General features: G+C 42.1%; 3 protein-coding genes across 7 annotated transcripts; 1 reads left to right on the top strand and 2 right to left on the bottom strand.

Annotated features, from left to right (window-relative positions):
* Nucleotides 1–58: 58 nt before the first annotated feature.
* Nucleotides 59–10,040, bottom strand: cracr2b (calcium release activated channel regulator 2B). 3 transcript variants are annotated; one of them, XM_034536097.1, is made up of 18 exons: nt 9,929–10,040; nt 6,399–6,682; nt 6,208–6,319; nt 5,962–6,106; nt 4,967–5,113; nt 4,753–4,843; nt 4,569–4,661; nt 4,315–4,493; nt 3,435–3,506; nt 3,308–3,362; nt 2,272–2,351; nt 2,059–2,176; nt 1,729–1,855; nt 1,556–1,637; nt 1,278–1,392; nt 955–1,062; nt 745–821; nt 59–238 (listed from the first exon to the last, which is right to left on the bottom strand). In XM_034536097.1, the coding sequence occupies exons 2-18, from the start codon at nt 6,678–6,680 to the stop codon at nt 154–156; spliced, it is 1,968 nt and encodes a 655-aa protein (XP_034391988.1). In that variant the 5' UTR covers nt 6,681–6,682; nt 9,929–10,040; the 3' UTR covers nt 59–153. The 3 variants fall into 3 exon arrangements, 2 of the variants coding, with proteins under 2 accessions (XP_034391988.1, XP_034391989.1); XM_034536098.1 differs by having other exon boundaries at nt 955–1,056; XR_004609641.1 differs by lacking the exons at nt 59–238; nt 745–821 and having other exon boundaries at nt 1,278–1,418.
* A 286-nt stretch (nt 10,041–10,326) lies between these two features.
* On the top strand, nt 10,327–13,333 carry tmem138 (transmembrane protein 138). 3 transcript variants are annotated; one of them, XM_034536001.1, is made up of 6 exons: nt 10,327–10,462; nt 11,005–11,227; nt 11,348–11,544; nt 12,247–12,418; nt 12,552–12,627; nt 12,709–13,333. In XM_034536001.1, exons 3-6 carry the CDS (start codon nt 11,417–11,419, stop codon nt 12,819–12,821), a joined length of 489 nt encoding a protein of 162 aa, XP_034391892.1. In that variant the 5' UTR covers nt 10,327–10,462; nt 11,005–11,227; nt 11,348–11,416; the 3' UTR covers nt 12,822–13,333. The 3 variants fall into 3 exon arrangements, with proteins under 3 accessions (XP_034391892.1, XP_034391891.1, XP_034391893.1); XM_034536002.1 differs by having other exon boundaries at nt 10,353–10,462; nt 11,005–11,143; nt 11,277–11,544; XM_034536000.1 differs by having other exon boundaries at nt 11,005–11,544.
* Nucleotides 13,334–13,517: 184 nt separating this feature from the next.
* Nucleotides 13,518–15,179, bottom strand: tmem258 (transmembrane protein 258). The gene is made up of 4 exons (XM_034536003.1): nt 15,063–15,179; nt 14,626–14,735; nt 13,837–13,965; nt 13,518–13,748 (listed from the first exon to the last, which is right to left on the bottom strand). Exons 1-3 carry the CDS (start codon nt 15,063–15,065, stop codon nt 13,839–13,841), a joined length of 240 nt encoding a protein of 79 aa, XP_034391894.1. The 5' UTR covers nt 15,066–15,179; the 3' UTR covers nt 13,518–13,748; nt 13,837–13,838.
* Nucleotides 15,180–16,155: the final 976 nt, after the last annotated feature.

Here is a 16,155-nt window from a genome sequence, read left to right as displayed (position 1 = left end):
AACAACAAAATTATTTGATTTTATTATAAAGTTCCATAACATTAGTGATACTCTTCTGTTCTCAGAACAATGCAGATTTGTGTGTCTTCAAAAGATCTGAGTGATCTTAGGACTCGGGGCTGGGAGCCGAAAGCCTCTTGGTCCTGCGTTCGTTCATGTGCAGCAGCCTCTCGTGGCCGTGCCCTCCGTCAGTAAAAGTGCATCTTCACATTGACGATCATGCTGGGAGACTAACATCCTGAAAGGGAGAACATTATTGAATCATTGCACAGCAGGAGCAACAACAACAACAACATTTGTCATTTACACAGTTGATCCGGCATTTATTTCATTTTTGTGTCAAAAATTGTGTGAGATGAACTACACTAATGTTGATCAGCTCCATCCCTTTTATATACATTAAAAGTAGACTAATGCTGAGACAATTAGTCGATAAATTAATGTCATTAATTGACAACAAATGTTTCACTTTTACTGGGATTTTATAGACTCTTGTTACAACGCAATACAATTCAAAAGCACCACAAACAATCAACCCTTAAAATGACTATAAAGTTGAATGAAAACCTCTCAAGTCACAATAACGTTCATGAAGGTACAACTGCTGTATTAGACTGCATATCTGATAAACTGGTAACGGAGTGTATTTCGGCTACAATGACAAATTGTGCCTACCAAATGACAAACATTTTGCAGGATCCAGAAGATTTGAATGACAAATAAAATAGAAATTAGATGCCTTACCCAGCTAGATAAGTCATCAGCTCCTCCACATTACGTCCAGTTTTTGCACTGCACTCGTAAAACAAAGCTTGGTGCTGCTGTATAAACAAGAAAGTAAAAAAAAACAAAAAAAAACATTTAATTTACTTTAAAGATAATATTTTGTCGTTAGCAATCACACTGCGAGTAAATCACTGTGGAAAGTAGTTTGAATATTCAAATGTGCCTCACATCTGCGAGTCTCTGCCCTTCCCCTGTTTTCACTTCTCTGCGGTGATCGCCTGCCAGATCCAGCTTGTTGGCCAGCAGCATCAGCACCGCGCCGTCACACATCTTCTCCTGGGACAGACACTTTGATTAGTGTTGAAAACTGAAGGTGAGAAATGCTATTACATTATCCACACAAACATCAGACCAAGATAACCTCGAAAATAAATAAATAACCTCAGTTGGCATTAATGTGGATAGGTTTCCTGGACCGTCAATCAGCTGCATGTGTATTCAAATTCCAACAAATGGTTTTGCATGTTGTTTTCCCATCCATTCCGTCTCACCTTCACAGAGTCCATCCAGGCTCTCACAGCAGCGAAGGAGGAGGATTTAGTTATGTCATACATGGCAAGGATACCGTCAGCTTGGCGGTAGTACTGCTCAGTTATGCTGCGAAACCTGAACAGGAATAAGAAAAATTACACCTAAAAAAAGCAAAATTTATTATCAGATGGCAAACAAAAAATAGTTCCTACAGCTCAGATGGTATAATGTAAAATATGAAAGGCCCCAAAAAAGCACACGGTTGGTAAACATGTGAATAAACTATGATACATCCGACCTCTCTTGTCCTGCAGTGTCCCACAGCTGGAGGGTGATGATGGTGGAGCCCAGAGTTAAAGTCTTCATCTGGAAATCGATACCTAGAGGAAACATAGACCCGTGACGTCATACTTTACTTATACATACACTGAGGAGCACGTTAATCACCGTGATACTAAAAGAAGAGCTTACCGACAGTAGCGTTCATTTTACTGTAGAAGTGTCCAGTGCAGTACTGCTGGATGAAGGAGCTCTTACCAGCGCCGGAGTCACCCAGGAAGACCACCTTGAACACTCGCTGAGGACGGACAGGTGCTCTCTAAGATTCAGGTAAAGGGACCAAACTCAACTTTACGACAGTCATGTTCACGTTGTCTGTGATGAAGAGGATGCAACTTTAATCTGTGCTCCTTACAGTACAGAAGCCTCAGAATATTTAAAAGTTATCCAGCTGCTGCAACTGTATAATAAAATTGAAGGATTTTGGATTAATGCATTTGTAAACCTAATATGTTCCCATACCTGAGTTTGCACCTGTTCAACATGTTCACACCCGACTCTACGTGGCGGTTGGCGTCTCTTGGATAAGTTTGTGACCTCTGAGTCTTTGTCCTGTTCCAACTCAGATGAGCTCAGCAGTCTTCAGAATCAATGAATACACACAATGAGTTGCTTCCTCTGGCAATCTGCCTTGCATTACTGCAAAATGATATCAGATGTGCAAGTCACACAAACCTTTTCAGTAGCTTGTCTTGCAGTACGTAGTTACCTATAATTGACCCTTTCTTCTGCAAAGGCGTTGTGACATTTGGATTCTACAAGGTTGTCATGAGAAGTGAGGCAGAAGAAATGAGTAGCATTAAGATTTTTATAATATACGTTGTATACAGTATAAATATATGGACGTGCTATGGTAAGTTTCCAAGGAACATTACCTGTATTTTTTATAGAAATACCAATTGTTTCACAAGGGGAAATTATATATATGCTAAAAAAAAAAGGCAAAACCTTTAGTGTTTGTCCAATAGTGACATTTATTCTGCTACAAAGTAGTTAAATATCACAATCACTTACCAGCAATACACTTATTTGATTATAATTTATACGGCAAGACAAAAGAATACTAGAAATATACGTGGTGTTCATTATGTAACGGTCCAAGCAGTGTCTTGAAAGAGTATTTTGTATTCTTGGTATATTACTTGTTCAGAAACGTTGATCAAGAGAGATGATTTTTAGTGCACAAAAATAAAAAAAAAATAATAAAAACATACTTACCACAGTTAACAGCTTTGGCAAAAATGCCATATATTTAAGAATGTGGATTAGACAAAGGAGAACCTGATAATAGATTATGACTCCTTTATGAATTTTGATAAACAAAAGGCTTTATTAGTTTAGTAAATACTGACACTTTAGTTCATAAATAGTGCTTTCATTAATAAACATATAAAACATTTATTTTTTTAAAATTGGTACAGATTAAATAAATGTCTATGCAACAAAATATTTCACTTCACTGACTAAATCTACAAAACAAAAAACACATTGCTGACATCGCACAAATCCCAAATAGGGTCAATGAACACACGTTCAATCAATAACAGCTACCCATATAAATAATCATTGTCCAGAGGAAGGAATAATGCATGAAGCCAATCCAAGACTTAGCTTAGGTTGGATAAATCTGCTGTGTCCACGGGGTACAAAGGTCCTCACTGAGGTAACAAGTGAGAGGCCGAGGAGGAAGGACAGAGCGACTGTGACTAACCCTCTTCTGAGACTGTTGGACATCCTTCTCATCTCGCAGCCTTTTGTTCATATCCCTAAAATAAAGAGATAACCATGAAGAACAAACATCCCACTGGTTGAATCAGACAGCAGCTGTGTCGCTGTACCTCAAGAGCTCCAGTTGTCTAAAGAGACTGTCCTTCTCTTTCTGCATGTTCCTTGACACCTTCATCACGTTTCTACAGTGACGCAAACAAACAATTGTTAAAGATTGCTCTTTATTCTTCTTATTGTACACAAATCCCAGGAAAAGACCAAAACCAACAATACATGGATTATTATAAGAGCTGCCTTTGTAACCAAAGCCTGACATAACTTTTAACTATTAAAATCCGTAAATGAGCCACTCTGTTGCTCTGGGCGACATGCTCTTTTATTATGATGAACTGGAGTTTATTTTGAGTCTAGCACACAAACACTGTCCTGCTTCCAGAAATACTCCCTAGAAAATACCAAATGTGTTTTAATCCACAACAAAAAGTTGTTTACAACAAAAACACTACTTACCTTTGAGTATAAGCTGACACAATTACAGGTCAGTTGTTAAGTTTATTACGTAACCACCTTTTTTCTTTTATGAAGCAATACATTACTGAACATTGAGCCTTTGTACAGTATGCTAGTATGTAAATAGATGTGTTTGTGTATGTATAGCTCATACATTTTTGTTGTTTTTATATTTATGTTAAGCACATGATATGGTGCTATGCAAATACATTGGAATTTAATATTTAAGAAATAATTCTTAATAGGGACAAATGTGGCTGAGTGGCTGCCACAGACAAGCAGATGAGCAAGATCTTGAAATTATTGAGTGAAAGATTAAAACATTGTTGGTTTGGGTTTTTTTATTGGGATTTGTTGAAAAAACTAAAATGCAAGCGTTCCTCTTAACTCCTGGTATTCTTGCAAATATGATTAGACCAGCTGCCAGGGCAGGAGCCATGTCTTTGTTGAACTCTGGTTCTGATGCAGTTCGCCACTCACCTCTGCGTGGCCACTTGTTCCTGGGCCTGCAGCAGGCTGAGCTGAGCCAGAGCGGCCTGCAGCTGCTCTCTGCTGCTCTCCACCTGCTCCTGTAGCTGGAAGTTGAGGCTCCGCAGCTGCTGGTTCTGCTCCTTGATGTTTGACTGTTCACAGCTTAGCTGCCGGATTCTGGTTTCCAGCTTAGGACAAAGACGGGTCTCATTCATTAAACTCAAACTCTTCAGGAAGAACAGTGGCACTCTGTGGACGTGTACCTCTCTCTGTTTGCTCAGTGTGTTCTCCAGCTCTTGCTCACGCAGCTTCAGCTCCTCAAGTTGTCTTCCTCTCTGCTTCTGTCCAATACTGTCCTTGATTTCACAATAGATTCATTAAAGGCTATTATGATGATCCCCTTTGTCAAACGGCACAACGTCTGGACTAAATAGCACAACTATGTACCTGAGCCAGACGTGTCTCTCTCTCCTCTCGGATTTGGTTTTCCATTTCTTCATATATGGACCGAACCACCTCATCATGTTCACTCTCCCGCCTGAAGCACAAAAGAATTACAGTTGAATGATTTTAGACAACTCAACACAGTGGGAATCCTCACAGTTGAACAGGGCACAATGAGTTGTTCCATATGCAGAGGACAGCGGGAGGAAGCCGTGACCTGCGTAGAGCTTGTTCCAGACCGTCTCTCTCTCTGAAGGAGTCCTGTAAATGAGACACTGCGTGGATCAGGACGCCGTCCAGGGCACTCAGCAGCTCCGGTTTGTCTCTCTGGAGTTCACACCACAGAGACGAGAGCTCCTGCTGACTGACACACAACAAACAACTATTAAAGCAACGAGCGCATCACAGAATCACTCATTTACGTCACAAAAAGGTTTTGAATAACAAACTGTTCATATACACTATCTGTGGATCAAGCTTCTCGTTTCCTTGGTTCCTATGAAGGTTATCTAGTTCAAAGATGTGTATTGTTTGCTCAAGAAACTAATAGTTAACATTTTTAAATAAGATATTGTATATGCAAAGTTGTATCGAAGTGGCAAAGAATCACCCTAAAATAAAACTACCGTTTTGTGGATATTTCCCCCGGTCGTGTATATTCACTTCTTTAAGATCACTTCCTTATCTATTTATCCATTTAAAACGTGCCTTACACATTAACACCTCACTATCCTTCAGCTTCTAGTAACTTGGCAGATGTGTCTATGTAACATGTTACACATAAAGCAAACATTCTACAGTAGTATTCATACCATCTTAACCACCCTTGTGCCAATATTTGAAGATAAGCTTTGCTAAAACATATGCAGTCTAATTCCACAGTCCTGTAATGAATCCTACCTTCAGGAAAGGTCATGATGTTGTGAGTCTAGGGAGATTTTGATTCAACTTTATGGTAGCATTTGAGGGTGCAGTTTGAATTGTATTGCTTTATCCTATGTTTCTACCATTTGTTCTGTCTTTTTTTGTCAACATTTATGAAAATAAAAGGAAGGCTGAATAACAGATCAACCGGTTTAAAACTGCATCAGTTCTAGCTATCGGTGTACCTACAAAACTGGAAACCGAGTGTATATAAGTCTATATTGTTGCAACTGTAGAACTCAGACTGTGTACAGTCTGATGGGAATGCCTTTAGGTCAGTGATCTTACTCCTTAAAAAGTGTGTCCGCTCCCAGCTCCATCAGTATGTTTATAAATCGGACTGCAAGTGCGTCCTGGGAGTAGTCTATCTGGTCCGTATCTTCCGATTCATTTTGACTTGGTTCAGTCGTGTCCTCCAGCCCCACCAACTCACCTGTACCACAGATGCAGAGACGCACAGAGGATTCGGTTCACACAGTGGCTTTTCCCCCATTGACGTCGTAGTGGATAATGGTTTCAAACCACAACACTTACCGAGTCCTGTGTTGAACTCGACAGGAGTGAGGAATCCGTTGCTCTCTCGGTCCAGACTATCAAACACCGTCTCCAGCTGTTCAGGGGACAGTGACAACTCCACCTGCAGCCTCTGAACAGAAGAATATGGAAAGTTTAACCCTCTACAATCAGCCTGACATTTTTGTTCTTCTACCACATCAGCTGCTCACCTGCATGTCCGACTTTGTGATGAAGCCCTTCCCCTGTTTGTCACACAGCAAAAACAGCTCTTTGGCCTTGCCCATGGTCTCTGCCTTCGGGCTTCCTGAACCTGCTTCTCCAGTTCTGGGGGAAGCAAGTGGACTACAAACACCCAGGCTGGAGCTCCCAGCTGATAGGCCTCGCAGTCTGGATCTCCCAGCTGATGAGCCTCGCAGTCTGGGGCTCACTGGTGCAGCCTCACCGCTGCCTTGACCCACCAGCACTTCGTCATCCTTCAGCCACTTAGACATTACTGCACACAGAAAGACAGCTGTGGGTGGGGAGTTGGTGTACATCGTCTTGTAATTGTTGTACTTGTTGACCTCTTGGTTTGGAATTGAATGCTTTCAAACTTTATTTGTTATGAGAAGTAGAGCTGAACCGTGAAACACAACAAATAATTGGCAACTATTTTGATAAATGATTAATTAAAAAAAATGTCAAACATAAATAGTCAAACAAAAAAGCCAAATGAGATGATTTACAGATTGTCTTTGTCAAATATTATTGTAAACTCATGATCTTGTGTTTTACTTATGTAAGGACATCACTGTGGTCTCAAGGAGGTTGTGATGGGCACATGTCCCCCTATTTATGGCATTGTATAGACGAAACTAATTGAAAGATTGTTAATGATAAATATATATATATTATACATATATATATATATATACCCATATCCCTGGCAGAGGTCGCTAAGGTAGTCAAAAAGCTCCTTGGTGGCAAGGCGCCAGGGGTGGATGAGATCCGCCCTGAGATGCTGAAAGCGCTGGACATTGTTGGGCTGTCTTGGTTGACACGCCTTTTCAGTGTCGCATGGGGGTCGGGAACAGTGCCCATGGACTGGCAGACCGGGGTGGTGGTTCCCATCTTCAAGAAGGGGGACCGAAGAGTGTGCTCGAACTATCGTGGTATCACACTGCTCAGCCTCCCGGGAAAAGCTTATGCCAGGGTGCTGGAGAGGAGGCTCCGACCGCTTGTCGAACCTCAGATTCAGGACGAACAGTGCGGATTCCGTCCCGGTCGTGGAACAGTGGACCAGCTCTTTACCCTCGCAAGATTACTGGAGGGGTCCTGGGAGTTTGCCCAACCAGTTTACATGTGCTTTGTAGACCTGGAGAAGGCTTTCGACCGGGTCCCTCTGGGGTTTTTGTGGGGGGTGCTGCGGGAGTATGGGGTGCCGGACCCGTTGGCACGGGCCATCCGGTCTCTGTACGCCTGCAGTAGGAGCTGTGTTCGTATCCTTGGTAGTAAGTCAGACACGTTCCCGGTGGGTGTTGGCCTCCGCCAGGGCTGCCCTTTATCACCGGTCCTGTTCGTGACCTTCATGGACAGGATATCTAGGCGCAGCCAGGGGGCGGAGAGGATCCGGTTCGGGAGTCTCGGGATCGCCTCTCTGCTGTTTGCGGATGATGTGGTCCTGTTTGCCTCCTCGGACCGTGACCTCTAGCATTCACTGGGGCGTTTTGCAGCCGAGTGCGAAGCGGCAGGGATGAGAGTTAGCACATCCAAATCTGAGGCCATGGTGCTCTGCCGGAAACCGGCGGATTGCTCCCTCCAGGTGGGGGCAAACTGCCTACCCCAAGCGAAGGAGTTCAAGTATCTCGGGGTCTTGTTCACGAGTGAGGGTAAGGTGGAGCGGGAGATCGATAGGCGGATCGGTGCGGCTGCAGCAGTAAAACAGGCGCTGTACCGGTCCGTCTTAGTGAAGAGGGAGCTGAGCCGGAAGGCAAAGCTCTCCATTTACTGGTCGGTCTACGTTCCAACCCTCACCTATGGTCACGAACTCTGGGTCATGACCGAAAGAACGAGATCTCGGATACAAGCGGCCGAAATGAGCTTCCTCCGTAGGGTGGCCGGGCTCAGCCTTAGAGATAGGGTAAGGAGCTCGGACATCAGGGGGGAGCTTGGAGTCGAGTCGCTGCTCCTTCGTGTCGAAAGGAGTCAGCTGAGGTGGTTCGGGCATCTAGTCAGGATGCCTCCTGGACGCCTCCCATTAGAGGTTTTCCGGGCACGTCCAACTGGTAGGAGGCCCCGGGGAAGACCGAGGACACGCTGGAGGGATTCGGGATCCCCCAGAATGAGCTGGAAAGTGTTGCGGGTGAGAGGGAAGCCTGGGTCGGCCTGCTGAACCTGCTGCCACCGCGACCCGACCCCGGATAAGCGGGTGATAATGGATGGATGGATGTTAATGATAAACTGGATTTCTGGATGCCACCAGTCTGAGACATTCACTTTTAGTTTCTTGAAGAACATCAATGAAAAGACACTTTGGATCTTGTCTCTTGTGACATTGTGAGAAGCTGCCCTACAGGTCCTCCCTTGTCAAACACGAGAAGCAGAACAACTACGCTGTGACTTGTCACATTATCTACAGCTGCTGTGATCAGGTGGCTGACATGTTTACACTCATTAAGATGGGCTGTTGTGTCACTGCTAGGAACGCCATGTCTGAGCACCAGGATGTGTTGAGGGTAAAAAACAGGATGGTATCGTGCGAGAAGAGTTTCTGTGTACTCGAAAGGGAGGGCGGATTGCCAGGGGTGAGGAGATGCAAATAAAACATTTGCAGTTGTTTGCATTGTCAGAAATACCACAATTGCAAACAAAGTTCACTCTTTAAGGACTACATGGGAACTATTGTTCAGTTCCTTTACGGACATTCATAAAACTGTGATTTATGATACCAGCAGCACACATTATCCGTCTTCAGGTTAGATGGCATTTCTATTACACAGGAAGAGCATATCCACAAACATCATAAATGTTTTAATTTATGTAGAGTTAGAAACAGAGATGTTTCTAGAGATCTTCAGTCAAAGATGCACTCCGTTTGTGTTAATATGACTACCTCTCCTTCATAACCCTGCAGTCATGAAATCTATGATCATAAAACCTCCAAAATATGTACTGGTAATGGCTAGTAAAGATGATGGTTTATGATCTATGAAAGCATACTTATAACATGAGATATGGTGGAATCTCAGATAAAAGACTATGTAAACACATGTTAAGGATTTTGTATTAGCCAGTTAGCCGACAGCCAAAGGTCAAATAAACTTACACACCTAACACACATATTGCACACGGTTGGTGTGTGAAGCAAGGAGAGTCTCTCTCACATTCAGGGAAAGGGACTTCACAAAGTGTACAACCTGATATCGGTTACAAACTGTCAGTCAAACTTAAAGACTTCACAGAAAGACTGCGCTTTCGGAGAAATGTCAACATGAGACAACACTCACACTTTGTGACATGCAGATAAGCGTTTTGCGACTGTACCAAACAAGCACTCCGCTCAGAAACTTACAGAGAAGAAAATGGCTTACATGCGACCAATTTTGAAGCATTAACGTCAGCTGATGTAACCAAAAACCAAAAAGAATGAAGTAATCTAACGCCCACATTTATTATTAAAGAACAAAAACCCCACACTCTCGTTAGTCGCGATCGTTAATGCATCATAACGGAGAGAGTGAACTACTAGTAAAGTACTTACGTTATTGTATTCCGTGTCAATTCATCGACGTTGCAGAAACTTTGACGACTCAGCCACACAGCGTGCTGGACGCAGGTGTCTGCTACCTTTGATCAGCTCGCAGTACTTCAATCACGTAGTACTCGCGTTAGCCGCTGGGTGGCAGTAAGCCTCGCATGTGATGCACGTTTACCGTAATGATTGATGTAGCTCTCGAATTGAGCCCAACAGTCCCCCGTCCCCCCACCCCCCAAATGGCCATTAGTTGTTTTAACATTCACACAGCAGCTACGTTGAGGAAATAACAGTCACTGCAAGTAATACAACGACAAAATATACCGTTAACTCTTTAGAAATGTTTTGAGGAATATTCGTTGAACCTGTACGTCTGGTCTTACGGTAAGTAGTGGCGTTACCATGGAATTCACGGAAATACATGCTGAAAAATAGGAGTTGCCGCTCCAAGTGAGAGCATTGTCTGCCGATAAAAGTAGGGATGTGAGCAGTGTGCCGGTTCTTCGAGACGAGGTTTCACTCCTCACACGTTTCTTTCTGGTGAGTAGGTGTTACGTGGTATTTGTGAAGTCGACTTAATCGACAGTGCGCACTGCAGAGTCAATGTTGTGATGGTGAAACTAGCAAACGTGTCTGGAGGGAGTTCCAAGAAGTTAAACAAACCCGAGCTGTGCACCGCCAGCCGAGAGATCTGTTGTTGTGGAATTGAGCTTGCGAGACAGTTCGTAGCTATACTAGTTAACTATATTACGGTCTCCGTGATTATCCGCTGCCAGGGCTAAATTACTTGAGGCTATACCGTCGTAGACGACGTTAAATTAGGCGCGTGGAAAGAAATAAACAACAAAGAGATCCCGCGAACGTGAGTTGTGTTCGCGTAACGTTAGGAGAAATAAACCTCATCCCAGTTTGGACCTTTCCATGCGTACCTGTGTATACTGCTAATTTAGCTCTCTGCGACAGACACGCCGTTTTACATCAGCACCTCATCCGCAGAGATGTCTGGAGGATAAACGAGTTACTGCCGTGCCACTCCTTCCACACCACACACACCTCACAGCTTTTCTGTTTCTTCCTCCCAGGACACGCAGACAAGGAGACTCTCTCCATCAAACATGTCAGCATGTCCAATCTGCCATTTTGGACTGCCTGCAATCATCACCAAGAACCCTTTTCCGGGAGGACAACAATCAACATGTTTATGAACAGAGGGACAACCTGGTGTGAAGAAAACATAAAGCAACAGAACATTTCAGGGGAAAGCCCGCAGTTTCTTACCATGTGAATGGACACGTTGTGAAGCCAGTACGTCTGCCTACTGTTAGACCTCTGCAGTGTTTTGTTTTTATTCTAGTATGTAGAGGCAGAATCCAGACCGAATAGACGTGTGTCACCATCAAGTACCTGCGTGTTGCACGTGTGCAGAGAAGCAGCCGGAAGCGAGCAGGTGAACAGACTGGGAGCGGTGGTGGTTTGCAGCATCAGCCCCTGAAGATGCTCCAGGCTGGTAACTACTCACTGGTGCTGCTGATCCAGCTGACCCTGTTGGCCTATGACCTCTTCGTCAACTCTTTCAGTGAACTCCTGAGGGGAGCGCCTGTCATCCAACTAGTCCTTTTCATGTAAGTCATTGAACCACATCGAGTCAGCTTGTTCAAGTCAAAACATCTACAACTCTCTGGATACATCTTCTAACATGTGCAGACTTTCTGTGTTTTCTTCACTTCATGTCATTTATCATAAAGTTGATACATCATAATACATTTGAATCGGTATACAATTAATCTCATTTGGGAGAGATGGCCTAAAACCAAATGTTTTATGGCTGAAAATAACAGTAATTTATGATTTAATAAACTAATCCCCCAATTGAATTGCTAAAAAAGGCAGCCAGACATTCAGAATAGTTGCTCACAAACATACTTACTTTACTATGACAGTCTTTGCACTTTTTGTGTGGTGTATCATCCTTGAGGCTGTAAATTGATGTACTTTCTCAGTAACTGGTAATCTCAAAACTCCACTTTACTTGTTTAATTATTTGCAATGGGGTCAGCAGCTCTGATGTCTTTATTATAATAACTATAGACCAACCATTTATATTCTGAATGAAGCCTTGTCTTAACTACAGCAAATTAGTTTGAGTTGTCAGTAGCCATACTTCATTCATTTGACATAAGACCTTTGTTTAGAAACCTGGTAACATAAGTCGTTCACCATATCCTTCTCTCTAACATGGTCACATGTATTTTTCTTTTGTTAAGCGTTATTCACACCATCAGAAACCACTCTTACAAATAAACCAGTACAATTTGTGTCTCTAGCATCCAGGACATCGCCATCTTGTTCAACGTGATCATCATTCTGCTGATGATGTTCAACACCTACGTGTTCCAGGTCGGCCTGGTGTCCGTGCTCCTGGAGAGGTTCAGGGCTCTGCTGATGTTCTCCGCTCTTTACCTGACGCTCAGCATCTGCTTCCACTGCTGGGTGTTGGTAAGTTTTGTCACACCACCTGACAAAACTGTCCCATTTTTACATACAAGTAAAATATTGATAACCAATGCAATCTTATATAGTACATGTAGAGAATGTTGATCTATACAAACTGGTAGTATCTTTTTTCTAGAACCTTAGATGGTTCGAGTCAAACAGTTTCGTTTGGACAGATGGTCTTCAAGCCCTTTTTGTTTTCCAGAGGACAGGTAATTGGTGGATTAATTCGGAGGTGCATTTTCCATCGCAACTAATCTATTTTATGTAACTGTACTTCTTTCTATTAACAGGGGCAGTGATGTATTACTACTTATACAAACGAACAGCAGAGTACATGGGAGACCCGAGGCTGTATGAGGACTCTCTGTGGCTTCGGGATGCCTTTGCCAAAGCTCGTCAGTGAAAAAGAGAATTTTTGAGATTTTATGAGGCATAAAAGGATTATTTTCATGTTTAAAAAAGAAAATCAAGCTAAGGACGAAGCAAAGTCTAAAACGGTTTGTTTACTGGCTTTATGTAGCCAATAAAGCAATTAGTTAAATGGTTTACAGTGACGGGTTAAGCCAACCGTGGTAGTATTGCATTAAACAGGATTGTGAGTGTTAATCTGTGTGGCCTTTAAATCAATTTGAATTGCAGACAGAACATTGGAAAAATGGGAAGTTTGTTTTGATTCATGCTAATGTACCATTTAACATGTAATAGTTATATTGGAAAAGCTCTGTTCTTCCCCACAGAAGGAGGGAACATGTTGATTTATTTTTGCCTTATGGTTAGCATGCCGTTTACATGGTTAATGTCATTTTAATAAGCCAATGTCATGCAAATCCAGTTGTCTTTTAGTTGGGATCTTTGAAAAAAATTCCTGCTGTTTTTATTAAACAATCCTTCTCTAATCCTGGTGAAATCCTTCATTACTAGGATAGTCACTAATATCCCGAAGACGAGGTTAAACTGACTGCTCTATTTTTAACAAAGATTAATCAGGGATTTGGGTTTTAGGTGCCACTAGTGAAACGCACCAAAAATATTCAGTGCGTCAAAATAACTTCCTAATCAACACGGGCCAAGTTCCAGTGAACTTCAGGTCTCATCTCAATATTGTTTGTCAACATTTTATTGTTCCAATCTGTGATCCATGGATTATTGCATTTGTTTGATATCAGGTTGAACAAAGAAAGACAAAGTTATACAAATCCTCTTTACTTGTGACAAGAAAACCAGAGTCCATAAGATCCCAAAATGTCAGTGCAGTCCAATTAAACGGTCCATGTTGTGTTTGGTGTCCTTCGTTCCGATGGAATGTGTTGTTTAAGTCAGTCACATGAAACTGCAGGGAACGAGAGAAAGTTAACCACTACCAAACTGTTTCAGTGATTACAAATGAAAACTAGACCTAAATAAGATTTTAACTATACCTTTATACATAGATGCCAACCCAAAGTAGTAAGAACAGCACGCCAAAGCCCATGAAGAGGGACGCCACGAGGGAGATCAGCAGCTCTTTGTAGACATCTCTGGTGTATTTTGTTGACGTCACCTCGTAGCTGATGAGAAGTTAAGGGCCAACTCATAAAACAAGTACAACAGCCATGCCTCCTCCTGTGGAGCGTACTCCGATGACAGGAATTATATAATTGTCCATTATGTTGCTGTATCATATGCATCCTGTGTTCTTTAATTGACATTTACATATGATGGCAAAAGACAGTGAAAGATCTGCAAAAATAGAGTACAATTCAAACAAGTCTGTTTTACACCAGTTTAGTGCCAGAATCAATAAAAACATTTTTTTTTACAGATCTCCATCTTTGTTTAAATCATGGCTTTTATTTGTTTAACGTGTATGAGTCTGCTCATGTTTCTTGCCTTATACTGTAATACTCATTAACTATGTTCTGTCGTATTGTTAGCAATTAAAATGATGCCTGAATTAATAACTATAAACAGGTTTAATCAAAACAAACATCTAAAAACTTGTTGCATGGTTTGCTCATTGTGCTTGATGAGAAATGGCAAACCTGTTCCACTAACTTAGCTTCAACTAAGAGAGGCCACAACATGGAAAGGCACTGACTTGATCCATAACTTTATGCTGTAGGTTTTTACTGCAGGACACCTATTCCGTAGTACCCTAAAAGGTGTCGGGTAAGACCCCCTCTTCATGTTAACCACAGTGAACTGTGAAACACGCATTGAAAGGATACACGAAGAACCAGGCAGTGAAGAACATGCCGATGGCCAGAAGGACGACAGTGAGATGGGGGAACACAGCCGGGTTCACCGGGCTGGTGTATCTGGTCATAGCCTCGAGTTCCTGAAACCACAGCAAGGAGTTTAATACAAACCGGTTAGACACGCGTAATGTTACGTTAAAACATCTAACTAGTTAAACTGTATACCGTAATCATCGCGCATATAGGGTTACATTCGTGTGGAAACGCACTGAGCGGCTAAATCTGTGAATTTGACACGAGAAGCTAACGTTGCTCTGCTCGTCTGCAAACCCGCAGCGACACGAAGCACACTTCCACAGCGGACACGCATCGTTTGGTGAATGAAATTGTGAATAACGCGTACAGATAAACAGTGTGTCACCGTATACTAAAGTCTGAACTTGTATAAACGAGAGAAGGATTCTTACCATTGTTGCAATGATGCGGAGCTCCTCTTTCTGTGGCGCAAGATGATAAGGCCACGTACTGACTAGCACTTCCTGGTTTATTTTCGTGACGTACAGGTCACGTGGTTGTCATGCAAATTTGAGTCTAATCGCAACCAATAAATGTTACTTATACTGAGTTTAATAAAACATGTATGATAGTCTAAAGGTTTTCAAACTATGGACTCTAAATATTTATAATTAGAGTCTAATAATTGTTTTGTAATTGTTTTCAATTTGTACTTCGTCGGAAAAATCATGATAGTGTCCGACAGTTTTTCGCTTTACGCTGTGCGCGCGTGCCAGCATATCTGCGCGAGCGGGCACACGCGGCATTAACGCTGGTGGGAGACACTCCGCGACCTCAAAGGCACATTCAGGTCAGGCCGTTCGCCTCTATCCTCATCGTTAATAAATCATCTGCTGCCATCTAACGGGTAGAATGAGCAATATGGTTTCAGCTCATGAAGCAGACAAACACAACAGCAAATCCAATCACAAATGTATTTACTACATGCATTTACATCGTATTACAGGGCATTTGTTTTATATTTTGACATAAAGCTTTGAAAATGTAATGATAAAATGGGCAAAAAAGATAAAGTAGTGATATTAAAGTACTCATGTTTTAGTGTTATGGCATTTTATCATGACAAATAGTGCTAACATTAGAAATGTATTGGTGTGTGTGTGTGTGTGTGTGTGTGTGTGTGTGTGTGTGTGTGTGTGTGTTTGTGTTTACTTGCTGGTCAATCATTCCTGGGCTTCATTAGCAAAAAGTTAATATATTATTAACAATACAACAACCCACAAACATATCAACTATAAAAACAATATGATAAAACATATCAGATAAAAAGGAGCATTGGTAGTAACAAAATGAAGCTATACAGTTACATGTAATGCAGTTCTACCAGAGTATTGAAAACAGTCTGGTGCACTGGATCGAGCAAAAGCGTTCATATATACAGTGCAAAAAGTGCTACAGTGGTTTCATTATGCTAGCTGGTGCGTTATAAATAAGCTAAAATAGTACACTATACCCACTGAAGTCATCATACTTATACTGAAAGCA

This window comes from Cyclopterus lumpus, chromosome 6, assembly GCF_009769545.1.
Source record: "Cyclopterus lumpus isolate fCycLum1 chromosome 6, fCycLum1.pri, whole genome shotgun sequence".
Classification (NCBI taxonomy): domain Eukaryota; kingdom Metazoa; phylum Chordata; class Actinopteri; order Perciformes; family Cyclopteridae; genus Cyclopterus; species Cyclopterus lumpus.
Note: the sequence above shows the minus strand (reverse complement) of the source record. Positions and strands in the feature narration are given on the sequence as shown.